This window comes from Lampris incognitus, chromosome 9 (genome assembly GCF_029633865.1).
Source record: "Lampris incognitus isolate fLamInc1 chromosome 9, fLamInc1.hap2, whole genome shotgun sequence".
NCBI lineage: Eukaryota > Metazoa > Chordata > Actinopteri > Lampriformes > Lampridae > Lampris > Lampris incognitus.
This window is the reverse complement of record NC_079219.1, coordinates 49,305,368-49,322,867: the sequence shown is the minus strand read 5'-3', so window position 1 is coordinate 49,322,867 and position 17,500 is coordinate 49,305,368. Positions and strand designations below refer to the sequence as shown.

Below are 17,500 nucleotides of genomic sequence, written 5' to 3'. Positions count from 1 at the left end.
TTTGGGTTGTGTGTTCAGTGACCAGCTAGTCATTTGGTGACTGTTCGGGCCACCGCTGACAGTTAATACTAAATAATGTGACCTTCTGTGAGCAACGGCTGTCATGTATATCAATGTGTATCCTGGGATCTCATTCATGAAATGTTCCTAACATGCAAATTTGTTCTTACATACCCATGGAATATTTTAGCCCTCAACTTTGTTACAGAGAAGTAGAGCCTGGGTAACCCCTGAATTTAGACCTCAGATGATTGACACCAATGTCTTTACAAGCCTCACTGATTGCCATTTGCAAGAGGTAGACAATAGATGTCAGGGGGAAGGAGTTACAAATAACCACGTGGCTTTGCTGCTGTCTGTAATGCAAATTCCAGGTGTTTGAGAATGAATTTGTGCGTAAGAACCTTTCATAAAGAGGCCACGGGAAACTTACAGACCTGGGGGGGCTAACTGGTACTAATAACAGGTGCTGTATCCTGTAGGTCTCCCACCAAGCTGAGTTGCAGCCCGGCCGGCAGTCTGGACAGCAGCTCTCTGACGGGCTCGTTGTCTCTGGGGCCCGACACACCACACTGCCAGTGCTGCATCTCCCACCAGGCCCGCCTCAAACGTCTCTCCTGCGGCCATCTCTACTGTGACCCCTGCAGCGACCACATCGTCAACCTGGCCTTCGAGGACATCGAGGGCCTCTCTGACTACCCCTGCCCCATGTGCAAGTCCATCCGCCAGCTCGGGGTCGTAGGACCGGCCTCCTCCTCCTCCTCCTCCTCCTCCGGCTTCTTGTTCGGGCCCTACAGCATCCTGCACCAGCCGCAGTATTATACAGGGCAGGAGCATGGGAGTCGATGGGGGTAAACCTGAGGCCAGTTAGATGACGGGTATGTCCGTCAGCTTTCAGAGAGAAGCATTTTATCAGTTCAGCTTTGACTTTGAGTTTTAAACACACTTCCACGGTAGCTACATGGTGAGATTTACAGTTGCTCCATCTTATCGACATCTTAGTTTGCATCGATCTCTCTGTGTTTGTGGCACATTGTTAAGAGGTGGGAAACGTCAACACAACTGTTTAAAAAAAAAGACAAAGGAAAAAAAGAGGAAGAGGTGTTTGGTTGTTAAAATATTGGTCCATTTAATTCCTTGAGTGCAGTGCAGCAACATTATGATAAAGAAATGTCTTCAGTGTGTACGCTTCATCCTCATTTTCTTTTTAGAAAAGGTTCCCAACCATCTGGTTCTTATCAGTTGAAACCTTTGCGTAGGAAGACCGAGTCTGGACACCAGTAAAGGCATGCAGCATTTCTCCTCCAACAGAACAGTTGGCATTGAAAGGACCAAGCCATTTACATAAGTTAATACCATAATGTATTTTGTATATTTAACACTTGCTGCCAGATGGTTTTTACTTTGCGAGTTAAAATCTGTTGTTTTCTGTGAAAGTGTTGGACATTTGCACCTTATTCTTATCTCGTTTTACCCAGAGCGGACATATTTAACATATTTGAGGTGGTGGATTTTTAATTTTAACTGAAAAGAATCCTATTGTACAAAGTGCCGTGCTCCTTGTAAAGTGCCATGGATGATATTGTACATATTTATTTTGTTAAAAAATAAAGCTTGCGAACCGTGTACATCTCTTGACACCGGAGAGCTTATCTGTGGCGACGCAGTGAATGTTAGGTGAAACTAGGAACCGATACCGTTTATTAACCAGAATCAAGACATGCTGATACAAAACAAAAAAAAAGAATATGTACATCTGGCAAATTAAGGTTGTACCAAAAACATTGAAATATACATTAATACAGACCTACAGATATAGTACACAGGCTTAGGTACGTTGACGTTCTTAGGAATTTAAGAACCATATTTTCGCACTCGATGCCATTAAATAACGACCTTTTGGTTTATTATTTTTCCACGGAAGACAAGCAAATCCGCTGGCATCATGTCCAGAAAGCTGTGATGTGGTGACCGCCATATCGACGTACCTTGATATTCAATACTGAATATTTACAATGGAGTAGTACTTGGTGCTATCTAATGAAGTACCTTTTGACATGAGAGGCGGTCAGTGCCGGTGTCTCTCAGGTATCAGCCTGCTTCTAATACAGCAACACATGATACTTTATGTACAACCGAAATTCATCCGTTCACGGGAAATGATGCCAGAGTATCTGCTTGAACACCCGCATCATGCAAACAACAGCTGATCCGTTTGGGTTGGAGAGAGCAGCACCAAAAGACCTCCTCTGTGCTTTAAATACAGTCAGACGCGTCCAAGCCCTCGACCCGAAGGCTCGCCGCATAGCAATGGCCAGGCAGAAAAATGGGGGGGGGGGGGGATCAGCAACCCCTGCTTCCTGATACGGGTACCTTGAAAAGGTGGAGATCATCAAACCCACGAAGGACGGTTTGTTTCAATTCCGCCGTGAAAAGACGGTGGGAAATAAGGTCAAAATAATACTCTGCTCGGTCACGTCCTTTTAGAAATCACACCAGAAACCGACCAGTGACGGTCAAAATACTTATTTCATAAAATAAAATAGGAGACTCTCAGTCATGCACATACTCAAAACATACCATCATATTTAGTCTCTGTAGTAATATTTAGTGTCTGAAGTAATATTCAGACACAGGCTAATATATGACATGGATGTGAACACAGACCTCTCGCTGCACACGGAGCGATTTGAGAGCAGGACCGAAATAGCGCCATGCCCTACATTTCTGATTAAATTCACTGGACACAACGCCTACAGTTAGACACCCCCCCCCTCCTCCCCCCGCTGAGGGACATTTCCAGGACTCCAATTAAAACTGAGATGTAAACACGAGGAGGGAATGAGCATGTGTACTTTTACACATCACAAAACAAGACGGAAGAATATGGAGACGGTATAAGATATCTGTAAAAATAATAATCTGGTCCTGCAGGGAGAGAGACGGCCGCATGGCAGGGAGGGACGGAGGTCCGATGTGTGTCCATTAAAATGACCACAACCCCTGTCAACGTGTCCTGCAGCGAATCAGTCAGGCCTGGTAACATGCTCTACATACGGGCGTCTCCGTAGTGCCACAGTTGTAATGCCAACATTGGTATGGATTTCCTAGACTGACTATCTGTCTAGTATACCTAGCTATAATACAGTACCTATCCGTCTATACCTATCTATAATACAGTACCTATCTGTCTATACCTAGCTATAATACAGTACCTATCTATGCACACAGACACGTCCAGATGGTTTGTGCTTCATTCTCAGGTATTCAGGAAGATGTGCTTATCACGTCCTAGTGTTATATGTTATTAACGTCATATCTTTACTCCAATATAAAAAAAAAAGTAGAAAAGAGAATACTTAAGAACTGTGAAATTCTCACACACACTTTACCGCCGTCACATTCTTCAATACTTACAGCAGAGATAAGGAAAACGGTAATGAGCGCTGGCCCCTGGCGCCGATCTTTTTAAATTGCTACTCCCGTTCAACACAGTCCCGATCCAGACAGGACTCTTTCTGTCCGTTGTCACTTCACTGACACTCGTGTGAGCTTTGACAAGGAACTCACACCTGCGTCTTTTCACCGCCTGTTGGCGTTGACATGAACAGCCAGTTTCACAGCATGGTGGTCCGAGTCACTGGGTGGAAACAGTCTGGATCATTTCTGAGAGAGTCAGAAAAGAGGAAGGTCAGGGTTCATGAACCCACCGAGGGCCCGCTGTTTTTGGCCAGCTTGGTGCTGTTGGACGCTGGGTGGTAACGCTGGTCCGAGCGGACTTCCGCTGCCGAAGAGTGACCGAAGAGGAAGGTGTGCTTGTTGCTGCTGCTGGTGTCCTTGTGTCCCACCCGGGAAGCTGGGGGAGCTCTGGAGGTGTGGATGTTGGTGGAGGTTAGTGGGGGTGCTGGTTTCGTCACTGCCGGGCCCTGAGGCCGCGACGCCGGGAACAGGAAGGTGCCATTATTCGTGTTCTGATTCAGGCTGGCGTCAGTGCGTCTGGGCTCGGCTTTCTTGGCACGCAGCTCACCGTCGGTGCTGCCGGACACAAGTGCCAGCTTGTCTCTCAGCTGCTTCACCTCCCAGACGAGCTGCTCCACAGGGTGAGGGTGATTGGAGGAGACCGGGTGGGAGAACGCCTGGAGAGAACAGCAAAGAGGAAAGGTCACTCTCTCTGATTGGTCAGTCTGTTACACTCAAGTGCAATCCAAACAATTTTTGGGGGATTCCCCCCCCCCTTTTCTCCCCAATTGTACCCGGCCAATTACCCCACTCTTCCAAGCCGTCCCGGTCACTGCTCCACCCCCTCTGCCGATCCGGGGAGGGCTGCAGACTACCACATGCCTCCTCCCATACATGTGGAGTCGCCAGCTGCTTCTTTTCACCTGACAGTGAGGAGTTTCACAAGGGGGACGTAGTGCGTGGGAGGATCACGCTATTCCCCCCAGTCCCCCCTCCCCCTGAACAGGCGCCCCGATCGACCAGAGGAGGCGCTAGTGCAGCGACCAGGACACATACCCACATCCGGCTTCCCACCCGCAGACATGGCCAATTGTGTGTGTAGGGACGCCCGACCAAGTAACACGGGGATTCGAACCGGCGATCCCTGTGTGAGTAGGCAACAGAATAGACTGCCACGCCACCCGGACACCCCAAACAATTTGACATGAAGAGAAGTTTAGAGCATGCACAACTTTTCCTACTTATGCAGTTCTGTAAACCCCAACTGCCTTTGCTGTTTGGAGGGTTTCATCCTGTTTTACCCAAAATGCCCCTGTTCAGCTCCCTCTGCTCTGACTGGAACAGACTGACACGCCTACACACCACTAGAATATTCCACACATCTCCACAGACACAGAGCCTTTCCGGGCGCTTCTTTTCAGAGAAAACAACAAAAGCTTCGTGACATGAACATCACAAGTTGTCAATCAGCAGCCGAAATTAACGCGCACGTCCACGTCACCTTTTGTGTACCCTGTCACAGAAATCACACAACAGACAACGGGGTTAACACAAAAGAGATGATCGGGTCGCATTTAGCTGGCTCCAAAAAGAACAGGTAGCAGCTGTGCATCTCCTCTCTTGAGCATCTATGTGGCGCGGCGGCGCTGCTGTTTAGAGGAAAATCTGAAACCTGCTCCCATCGTGGTCTCGGTCCAAAATGGAGGGGCAGCACTTTAACTTTATGCCCCAAAATGTCATTTCTTCTGTCTTCCCATGTTTAGTAAACTCTACTTCCAGTGTAATGTCTACTAACCCGCTCATTTGACACGCCGCGGTAACTCGTGGCCCTGAGAGCAGATGCCACACTGCTCTGCTGCCAATGGAAGGCTGACCTTGTATTTCTTCATATTTTTTATGGGGTTTCTTTCTTCTTCTTTCTTTTTTTTTTGAGGAACATGAGTCTATGCTTGAAGGCAGTACCTCAGGCTGTTGGAGCTCAAAACTTCTTTTTATTTTTAAACTTGATGACATGTTTTGGTCTGTGGACCTTTCCTGTAAGTAATGAACCTGCATGTCAGATATGTAAAAGGACAGTACACGTGTTTTTACATACTTACACCTCCTGGTTTCACCTGCAAATCTGACAAAAACCTGTCAGTAGCGTGTCTTTATGCATGCTCAGGAATCCAGGTAAGAAGGTCACAGAAAGCTGAACAGTTCGTCTGGAGGAGGACAGCAGCGGTCTATTATGACTGATGAAACGTATCGGTCAGTACAAGTTGTGTCCAGATGAACTGATTCAACTTTCTGTGATTTCAACAGCGTAATGCATGTGCACCGAATATTGATAGCATTCAAACCCACATTGCGTAAGATACTGGACATGTTGGTCTAGAGCAGGGGTGCCCACTACGTCGATCGCGATCGACCAAGTCGATCGCGAAGGCAGTGCTGGTAGATCTCCATGACATTCCAAAAAACTTTTTTTTTTCCAAGACATTAGCCTATCATCTGTCCTCCATTTGGCATTTGCCTTTTGATTGACGTAAAGGACGGCCAGTCTGCTGTTGCCTAAAACCAAAGATTCTAGAGCGGAACCTAAAACTTTGTTACATTAGGTTACCATAACAACCAGAGCCCTTCTCTGACATACCATGAAGTTCACATGCCCACAACGTGAGCTAGCACAGAACTGCATTGAGCTAGCTAGTTCAACTCTCTAAAAAAAACTCTACTAAAAAGTGAAACAAAACAAAAAAGAGTGGGGGAGCCGGACCTAGCAAGAAACAAAAACCGTACCATTTCCATGTGGAATGGGAGCAGGACTTTTTTTTCACCATGTCTTATTCCAAATGCGTTTGTCTCATCTGTCAGTCTAGCACTGCTATCCCAAAGAAAGGAAATGTGGAGAGGCACTTTCGAACTGTTCATAAAAACTATGACAATGACTTCCCTCCGAAAAGCGAGCTGAGAAAGAGAAAGGTGAGCGAACTAAAATCGCAGTTAATCGCCCAGCAGTCATTTTTCACGCAGCCGAATTCAAAGGCAAAGGCAGCCACCGAAGCATCTTTACGGGTGAGTCACTCCATCATTAAGCATAAGAAAGCCTTCCAAGGTGGAGATTATGAAAGAGGCCTTCCTTGAGGCAGCAGATTCGTTGTTTCGGGACTTTAAAAACAAATCAGAAATAATATCTTCAATCAAAGCGCTCCAGTTATCCAGAGATTCCATCACAAGGCGCTGTGAAGTGATGGGCGATGATTTGACCCAGCAGCTTTGGAGGGACATCGTGGACTGCGAGTGTTTCTCACTACAATTGGACGAGTCTACGGACATAAGTGATACGGCCCAATAGTGCATTTTCATTCGCATGGTGTTTCAAGATATGACCGCAAAAGAGGAGCTGTTAACAATACTACCCATGAAGGAACACACGCGGGGAGAGGACATTTTTCAGATCTTCAAAAACTTTGTGGATAAAATCCAGCTCCCAGTGTGTAAACTGGTGTCAATCACCACGGACGGTGCGCCTGCTATGGTGGGCCGCTCGAATGGATTTATTGCCAAGTGCAGGGAGGACGATGCTTTCCCTGACTTCCTTAATTACCATTGCATAATACACCAACAAGCATTATGTGCAAAAATGCTAAACATGAAAGAGATCATGGATGTGGCAACCAAACCCGCCTGTTCTCTTCGAGCGAGGTCTCTTCAAAGACGGTTGTTTCGTACACATTTGGAAGAGGCCGACTGTAACTACTCTGACCTCTCACTGACGTGAGATGGCTTAGTAGAGGGAGATTCTTGCAGAGATTTCGAGAGCTCTGTCCGGAGATTAAGGAGTTTCTCCTTATCACTAAACATGCGGAACACAAGCAACTTAATGACAATCAGTGGCTGCTAGACTTGGCGTTTTTAACTGATTTAACCAACATGTTGAACGAGCTTAATTTAGAGCTGCAAGGAAAAGACAAAAGCGTGGTAAACATGATCAGCTCAGTTAACGCTTTCAAACGGAAAATGCAACTTCTGTCCTCAAAGTTGCAGCGCCGTGATTTGGGAAACTTCCGAAACCTCACAGCAGAGCTGGAGAAGCAAGGGAGGGCGTGTGCGCAACTTGACAGTGCACGCTACACAGAGCAGATTGAAAATGTCCGGTCAGACTTTGACAAACGGTTTCAAGACTTTGCTTTGCTTGAGCCAATCGCTACATTTATGTGCTACCCATTTGGGGAAGATACAGAGGTGGACTCCCTCGCCTCAAAAATGGCAACACTGTTTCACCTGAACTCGTTTGCAGTGGAGGATGAGATGCTGACAGTACAGGCTGACATTCAGCTTAAGTCCAGGGCGCATGGAGAGTTTTGGAACTTACTTACAGAGGACAAGTACCCAAAAATGAGGAAATGCGCAACCTCCTTGACGGCATTATTCGGCTCTACTTATTTGTGTGAGTCAGCCTTTTCTCACATGAAGATTATCAAGTCCAAATACCGTTCCACCATGACAGATGATCATTTGGAGGCCTGCTTGAGGCTGGCTACCAGCAGCTACTGTCCGAACTATGCAACCCTGTCTGACTCCCTCCAGTGCAGGTCATCCTCAGAGTAGAGAGGTAGAGATCACAAATCTATTTACCACAGCTGTAAAGGTTCATGCAGTGATGCAATTTCAACATAGTGTAGTAGCAAATGCTTGGTATGATTATTGCCTGTGTAAGGTTCAATATAAATGCAAATCCATTGCAATACTGTATATGTAACACAACATGTATATAAATACACACACTGCATATAAATGTTCATATATATGTAAAACATGTATTGAGTATTTTTATTATTTTTTTTAATATGAGTAGATCATTTTGACCTGGTCATTTTAAAAGTAGCTCACGAGTCAAAAAATTGTGGGCACCCCTGGTCTAGAGGTTTGGCATGGGGAAGGACTGTCTATAAATAAAAATCTTTTTTATTTTCATGACAGTAGTTAAGCTTTTTTTGACAGTGAGAAAATGGGAAAAATACAAAATGTAAATGCACCTTCATGTCCGTCCTTTCTGAGGAGCCCCGTAGGGCTTTAGCAGCACCCACAGTCATGTCCATAGGTCAGCGCCTAAGGTTGCACTTATTTACTTTTTGTCCAAATCACATTATCACTATAGGGGAACGCAGCTGATGCTGATTTGAGACCTTTTCCAGGTTGGTAATGTAACTTTGACAAAAATAAAGGTGACTAAATGAAAACTGTGATGGATTAACTACATATAACTTGTCTTGATGCATGCTCAATAACCCAGGTGAGAAAATCACAGAAAGGTGAGTCAGTTCATCTGGACACAACGTTTATTGACAGATATGTCTCATCCCTCATCTAAGTGACCTCTTCAGTCTCAGCTGACTGCAGGTATCCCCACCCTAAACTATACAGGTGCATAATGACCGAAACCAACGATCAGTTTCATATGCAAATTACCGTGACCATTAACTAGAGTTTCAATGGTCATGTGTACTATTCACAGAGGATTTGGGAGTGTTTGCAATCACAGCATTGTAAAATGCCCCTCCCCCCAGTTTAGGGATGGTCGTTCCCTGGCTTTTTGTGGATAAGGTGAGGGGCATCATTATGGAGGAGGATGAAACAATGGTCTCTTATGATGTTAAGTCTCTCCACGTGCAGTCCAGTTGATGAAGCAGTGGAGGAAGTCCATATGAAATTACACAATGACCCCACCCTTAGCAAGAGTACCACCCTTAAGACTGACCAAGTGTGTCTGCTCCTGAAACTGTGTCTTCAGTCCACATACTTCACATACAGGGGGCAGTACTACAGGCAGAGGCATGGGTGTGCTATGGGTCCCTCAGTCTCACTGTAGTGGCCAACTTGTACATGGAGGAAGTAGAAAAGAGGGTTCTGATGTCCTATTCAGGGACACCACCTAGCCATTGGTTCAGATTTGTGGACGACACTTGGGTTAAAATTAAATCTCAGGAGGTACCACATTTCACCGACCACATTAACTCTGTGGACAACCACATTATCAAGTTCACCAGGGAGGATGTGAAAAATGACAGATTAGCCTTCTTACACTGAGAAATTGCAATTGGTGATGGGGGACATCTGGTTGGTGATGTTTACCGTAAACCAAGACATACTGATCAGTACTTAAGATTTGACTCTCATCATCCACTGCAGCACAAACTAGGAGTCATCAGGACGCTGCACCACCGAGCTGACAACGTCCCCACCAACACAGCGGCCGGGGAAGGGGAGAGACCCCACATTAAACAGGTCCTAGTTAAGTGTGGTTATCCTAACCGGGTGTTTGTCAAAGCCAGGAAGACGCCCAAACAGTGCACCAGCTGATCAAAGAGAGGAGGACAACAGCTGTCTAAGCGTAAACCAGTGGTGATTCAGTATGTGGTGGGAGTGTCGGAAAAGTTGAGATATATTTATATTTATATATACCGCATCTCAGTTGCTTTCAAACACCAAAACACGCTGCACCAGAAATTGGTCCACCCCAAGGATCGGGCCCCTGGCACAAACAGAGCAATATAGTGTAAACTGTTAAGTCCTGGGGGGGATTGCCATGATTTGTACGTCGGGCAAACCAAACAGACTCTGGCTGGATGGCACAACACAGGAGAGCTAACACGTCAGGCCAGGACTCCACAGTCTAAACCATCTACAGGCCAGGGGCCACTCTTTCAAGAATGAGGATGTGCACATCCTTGATGGGGAGGAACGCTGGTTTGAATGGAGAGTCAAAGCAGCCAATGTGAGGAGGGAACGACCATCCCTGAGCCAAGGGGGGGGGGGTCTAAGAGTACAGCTGTTGCCATCTCACAATGCTGTAATTGCAACTATTCCCCAATCCTCTGTGAATAGTACACATGGCCATTGAAACTCTTGTTAATGGTCATGCCTATTTGCAAATTAAACTGATTGTTGGTTTTGGTTGTTATGTCACTGTATTGTATATAAGGGTGGGGATTCCTGCAGTCAGTTGAGACTGAAGAGTCACTTAGATGAGTGATGAAACATTTCTGTCAATTAACTTGGTGTTCGTACCTCAGTGAAATGAACGGAAACCAATGGTTGTGTGGAAGGTAGAAAAATGCATTCAAAAACATCTAAAACGCTATGGTATGCTTGGGAAAACAGTTGGGAGTAGTGTGAAGTTTATATAACCTGTAGAAAATGGGCTAAAATTAGCAAAAACACCAGCATGGTCGTTTAAAACGTCTCCACTCTAAAAGGTGTTGGGAGTGTCCACATAAGCTTCCTCGCAACCTTGTCACACATACCTGTGCATGGAGCGCCCCCCGGAGGTAGCACTCTCTCCATACGCGTATGCAGGGCCCCAGGAGGAGGGGCAGTAAGGGCTCATAGGGGTCCAACGGGCCCCGGGGGCTGTCGGTGGGGGCACGGAGGCTCTGCGGTAACTCAGTAAGGGCCCAAGCTTTCAGCAGTCTCTCCAGGCCTGGCACGTTCTCTGAGGAGGGCGCCCTCCGGTGGCTCTTCCTGTAAATGCCCGAGCTGCTGTTGCGCCATGGAGGCAGGTTGGCAGGACAGGAGAAGGAGCCTCGAGAGAGCAGGAACACCGAGCCTGGGACGGTGTCGTTCAACTAATGAAAAGGTTGGATGAAGATGGGGAAAGAGATGGAGAGACATGGACCATACCATGTGGAGAAAAGACAAAAATCACACATGTTAAAGCAGGGAGGTGACTTGTCCAAAATACCAACTCATAGCTTGATTGATTTTTCATTGTCTTTACCGGTTCATCCATCCATCCAGTATCTAGGGCTGGGCAATAATTCAATTTATCCTCTTTAAGTGGTTCTGTATTGGCATGAAATTTGGCTATCATCGTGATAGACAAATTTGTTGTCTAATTAAATGATAACGACAATCTATTACCTAAAATTTCCAACAAAATTATGTCTGAAATAATTGAGAGCGTGTTATCTGAAAACTAGTTTTGGTTTGATGCTACACTTTACATTACCAAACATTTCAAAGTGATGAACCTCAGTTGGACTCTTAAACATGGGATTTTTGCTGATGAAAGCAGATATTGTGATAAATATCAATATCGTGTAATTCCCTAGGATGATCACTATGAGAATATCTTCCTTATAGGATGAATGATCACGATGAGAATATCTTCCTTATAGGACGATCACGATCAGAATATCTTCCTTATGGGATTATCACGATGAGAATATCTTCTTTATGGGATGATCATGATGAGAATATCTTCCTTATGGGATTATAACGATGAGAATATCTTCCTTATGATTATAACGATGAGAATATCTTCCTTATGGAATTATCATGATGAGAATATCTTCCTTATGGGATTATAATGATGAGAATATCTTCCTTATGGGATGATCACGATGAGAATATCTTCCTTATTGCCCAGCCCTACCATTATCTATATATGCACTTCTTCCAATTCAGGGTTGCAGGAGACTGGCCTCCATCCCAGCGTTCAATGGACAGACGCCAGAGAGACACCTGGGATTCACTGCCAGTCTGTCACAGCGTCTGCACGAACAATCACTTGCACATCGTTTGACCCTATGAACCATTCATAGTCCCCAGTTTACCTGACATGCACATCTCTGGATCTTAAAGCGAGAAACATTAGGCCAAACACCGACACAGACAGGACAAGCCACGGTGATGACCCTGCTTACTTGGTACACTGTCCTTGAGTTTTGTGAAAGGCGTTTGAAAAAATGTAATGTATTATTATGTTGATGCTAAAAGCAGTTTTCAGTGAACTTATCCGTGAACGCTGATGTGACGTATACTGTGTGCGTTACTGAAAGTAACCAAGAGAGGGCGCAGTGATCCCTTCAACGTTTCAAATTTGAATTTCAGGGATTATAGCCATTGATTGCAATGACATTATATTCCAGTTCTAATTCTCTAATCGTCTATATATTTTATTTTTCTCTTTTATTTATGAGCTCTGTATCTGCTGTTGATCAATTTTGTCTGTTCTAATTTAATCATATCTTGATTCATGTCATTCTGTTTTTTAATTCTTTTATATTTTCTTCAATCTATTTTATTCAGGTTTGATTTTTTATTTATTCTGTCAGTTTTCTTCTGTTATCATTGCCTTCCTCTTAACCTCTCCACTTAAACGTAAGATAAAACGCACTGCATTGCATTTTAATGTATAAAATGTGTTGCATAAATAAAGTTTGAATGATGGATTAATTGATAAACACTCATCATCCATTAAGGAATTGCTGGAAATGTGTTTCCTCAGCCATACCCTGCTCACATCCATACAGTTTTAGCAGACACATTCACAACCGGCACAACCTGCGACAGACGGCAGCCCTACCCTGTGTGCGTCTGGGTTGGTGTTGAGGTTTCCGTTCAGCAGCGGCTGAAGAGGAGGCGTAGGAGCGACGGGTTGGGTGAAGCGGGCTCGTCTCTGGCTGCTGTATTGCAGCACCCAGTCCCACACGGGGGGCAGAGGAGGGTCAGCGGGGTCCAGGGCCGGGCCCCGAGGCAACCCGTCGTCCCAACCATTGACAGGGGTGTAGCTCTGGGAGAGGTGCTGGGAAGAGAGGGGAACACAGATGGGGAGGTTTGACGGTTAGGAAACGTGTTCTCAGCGGAGTGGCTCATGTTTACATCCACTGTGCAGTTTTAGTGACCGTTTCTATGTACGCCAGCAACTTTTAGCTGATCTTGTTGTGGCCAACACGGAAAACTTGTGACATATTGATTTTTTTTTTCTTAAAACAAATACCTGAAAAATACAATGATACTATATTCTACAACAGTGGTTTCCAATCACGTCCTCAGGTACCACCAGTACTGCTGGTTTTCTATTTTACCAGGTGTTTCATTTCATTACTCTGTATTTCCAGGTGTAATCCCCCCCCCCCCTTGCATAAACAAACCAGCAGTACTGGTGGTACCTGAGGACCTGAAGGAGAACCACTGTCCGAAAAGCCACACATCCATAGAAGGGAACTGGAATTCCTTCAGCTACAAAACGCATTAAGCAATACCAAAAATATGTCCATGTGAACTTGTGCATACACATTTATTGACCGTTGGATTTATTTTTATGAATGAAAGCAACATATCGAAACGCACACAGAACAAACACAGACAGGGGTGCTGAAAAGATTTGCATTTTGCATACTGATCTTCCCTGTGGTCTCGCCAGACAAACTCTGGTCCGACACATCACACACACAGGGCCTCAATGGCATCCTGCAGACTCCCGCTACCTGCGTGCGTTTGCATCTCTCTCGCTGGCAGTTGGCCAGGAAGCTGGAGAAGAGCGGCAGATGAACGCTGTCGTGGAGCGCCAACAGGAACTCATCTGTCAGCTGGAAGCGAGATGGATACTGAGACCACAGCTGCCACACACAGTCCAGGAACAGCAGGAACACCGGGGCCTGGAGGGCGAGACGGCGACAGGGAGGGAAGACAGGTAAGAGATGGGTGCAGAGTAACAGAGATACAGGCTGTGATCAATATCCAGCAAACCAAACTCCAGACTGGTTCTGATGGCAATAAAGAGCTAAATCTTCTAATGAATAAGTAGGGATCTCTGTTGTTGATCTGTCGATTTGTGTTGGTGCGTTTGTCGTCGCTGAGCCTCAGAACTTGAAGCTGATGATGACCTCTGACCTCTAACCAAGCTTCTCAGATCACCACCTACCAGCCTCTCCAACCAGGTACATGGGAGCATGCACATGCCCACAACATGGACGTTTGACTGTAATGACAGTAAAAAAATACACACACACACACACACACACACACACACACACACACACACACCATATGCCTGACAGCTTTTTATGTGGGGTGGCTGATGCACATGCAGCCACTACCCAGTCCTTGGCAGGGGGTGGCCAGAGTCCAGTGGCATGGAGAACCAAGATGATTGGAGACCAACCTCTGTTGTAGTCGCCTTCACTGCCATTGTGACCTGGAGACATCTTCCACCAGTTCTGCCGTTGAGGTCTTTGCTAGATCGAGCTTCATCTGGAACCTCCCCCTCGACCTATTCACCTTGGGTGACCCTAACAGGAGCCAAGCTCCGGACGGCATAGCACTTAGGATCATTGGTACATGCAAGCTTCTCCACCACAGCAAGGTGGCGATCCAGGAGAAAACACACACACACACACACACACACACACACACACACACACACACACACACACACACACACACACACACACACACACACACACACACACACACACACACACACACACCCCTCACCTCCTCCTTGTCATTGTCGCGGTGGTAGTTGATGCGGCTGTAGAAGCGGTGACCGGCCATCACCCACTCTTTCTGCACCAGGCCCTGGAAGCCGGCTTGCGTGCGGGCATGAGGGTCACACATCACCTGGACCAGACTGGACACCACACAGTTCAGGTCGCGGTCCTCAGCCTCTGTTTCATCAAAGAAAACAAGAACATTTAAGAATCCATGTCTAGCAGCTGTGATTCCTGTTGGGATCTTTTTCATGTGCTCTGCATAAATCACAAGATCAAAACCCTACATGTAAAAATACAAACTGTTATACAGCAAAGTGCTCCACATGTTTGGCTGACATGCAGTTATAACATTACTCTGCTGTCACATCAATATAACTGTATTTTGGGCATCCAGGTAGCGGATTCCATTGCCTACCAACACGGGGATTGCCAGTTCGAATCCCCATGTTACCTCCGGCTTGGTCAGGCGTCCCTACAGACACAATTGGCCGTGTCTGTGGGTGGGAAGCCGGATATGGGTATGTGTCCTGGTCACCACACTAGCACCTCCCCTGCTCGGTAAGGGTGCCTGTTTGGCGGGGAGGGGGAATAGCGTGATCCTCCCACGCACTATGTCCCCCTGGTGAAACTCCTAACTGTCAGGTGAAAAAAAGTGGCTGGTGACTCCACATGTATCGGAGGAGGCATGTGGTAGTCTGCAGCCCTCCCCGGATTGGCAGAGGGGGTGGAGCAGCGACCGGGACGGCTCGAAAGAGTGGGGTAATTGGCCAAGTACAATTGGGGGGAAAGGTTTTTTTTTTATGTATATATATATATATATATATATATATATATATATATATATATATATATATATAAATGACAGCTGATGATTGCTTCTGGCATGAAACAGGCTTGTACTGTCTCATAAAGAATTTACTTGACTCACTGGATTATATATACACTGCTCAAAAAAATAAAGGGAACACATAAGCAATGCAATGTAGCTCCAAGTCAATCACACTTTTGAGATATCAACCTGTCCAGTTAGGAAGCAACACTGATTTGTGAATCAATTTCACCTGTTGGTAAATTGTCTCATTTCCACCAGGTGGAAATTAGACAATTTGCAAGACAACCCCTATAAAAGGAATGGATTTGCAGGTGGTGGCCACAGACCATTTGCCTGTCCTCATCTTTTCTGGCCGATCTTTGGTTAGTTTCTCATTTTGCTAGTGCCCTCACCACTAGAGGTGGCATGAGGCGGTATCTGCAACCTACAGAAGTTGCTCAGGTAGTGCAGCTCATCCAGGATGGCACATCAATGTGTGCTGTGGCAAGAAGATTTGATGTGTCTCCCAGCACAGTGTCCAGAGCATGGAGGAGGTACCAGGAGACAGGCCAGTACACCAGGAGACGTGGAGGGGGCCGCAGGAGGACAACGACCCCGCAGCAGGACCGCTATCTGGTCCTTTGTGCAAGGAGGAACAGGAGGAGCACTGCCGGAGCCCTACAAAATGAGACCTTCAACAGGCCACTAATGTGCAGGTTTCTGCTCAAACAGTGAGAAACAGAATGCATGAGGATGGTATGAGGGCCCGACGTCCACAATTGGGGCCTGTGCTCACAGCCCAACACCGTGCAGCCCGATTTGACCTTTGCCAGAGAACATCTTGGTTGGCAGATTCGCCATTGGCGCCCTGTGCTCTTCACAGATGAGAGCAGGTTCACACTGAACACATGTGACAGACGTGAGAGAGTCTGGAGACGCTGCGGAGAACGTTCTGCTGCCTGCAACATCCTCCAGCATGACCGGTTTGGCAGTGGGTCAGTGATGGTCTGGGGAGGCATATCCTTGGAGGGCCGCACAGACCTCTACGTGCTAGCCAGAGGTACCATGACTGCCATTAGGTACCGGGATGAGATCCTCAGACCCATTGTCAGACCATATGCTGGTGCAGTGGGCCCTGGGTTCCTGCTCGTCCTCATGTGGCCAGAGTGTGTCAGCAGTTCCTGTATGTCGAGGGCATTGATGCTATGGACTGGCCTGCACGTTCCCCAGACCTGAATCCAATCAAGCACCTCTGGGACATCATGTCTTGTACCATCCGCCAACGCGATGTCGCACCACAGACTGTCCAGGAGTTGACCGATGCCCTGATCCAGGTCTGGGAGGAGATCCCTCAGGAGACCATCCGTCGTCTCATCAGGAGCATGCCCAGACGTTGTAGGGAGTGCATACAGGCACGTGGAGGCCACACACACTACTGAGCCTCATTTTGAATCGTCTTGAAGAATTTCCACAGAAGTTGGATCAGCCTATGTTCTCATTTTCCACTTTGATTTTGAGTATGATTCTGAATCCAGACCTTAATGGGCTAATGATTTTGATTTCCATTGATCATTCTTAGGTTATTTTGCTCTAAACACATTCCTCTGTCTAATAAATAAAGATTTTCAGCTGAAATATTTCATTCATCGAGGTCTATATTGTGTTTTTAGGTGTTCCCTTTATTTTTTTGAGCAGTATATATAAACTTTGTTTAAAGAAACACTCAACAGTAGGGAAAGTGCTCAACAAATAAGGAGCAAAATATTCCAGTGAGTCAAGTAAAGTCTTTATGAGACAGTACCGCCGCAGCCGGGATGTGAACCTGTGTCTCCCACACCATGGGCAACTACGCTAACCAGTCGACTAAAAGGTCTGAGCCATTAGCCAAGGGCTAGCGAGTCTACTTATTCGTGGTCGTTACACTACCCCCCTCCTTCTGATGGCCTCACGGTCTCACCATCCCACT

The 17,500-nt window shown here is 46.3% G+C and overlaps 1 protein-coding gene across 1 annotated transcript in view; it reads right to left on the bottom strand.

Annotated features, from left to right (window-relative positions):
* Nucleotides 1-1,619: 1,619 nt before the first annotated feature.
* Nucleotides 1,620-17,500, bottom strand: part of mtmr11 (myotubularin related protein 11) — a 67,502-nt gene continuing 51,621 nt past the window's right edge. The window contains exons 13-17 of the mRNA XM_056286266.1: nt 14,725-14,897; nt 13,716-13,886; nt 12,812-13,030; nt 10,749-11,069; nt 1,620-4,136 (exon numbers count right to left, since the gene is read on the bottom strand). Of these exons, the coding sequence (XP_056142241.1) occupies nt 3,699-4,136; nt 10,749-11,069; nt 12,812-13,030; nt 13,716-13,886; nt 14,725-14,897 (1,322 nt within the window). The 3' untranslated portion in view covers nt 1,620-3,698. The remainder of the gene's footprint in view (nt 4,137-10,748; nt 11,070-12,811; nt 13,031-13,715; nt 13,887-14,724; nt 14,898-17,500) is intronic.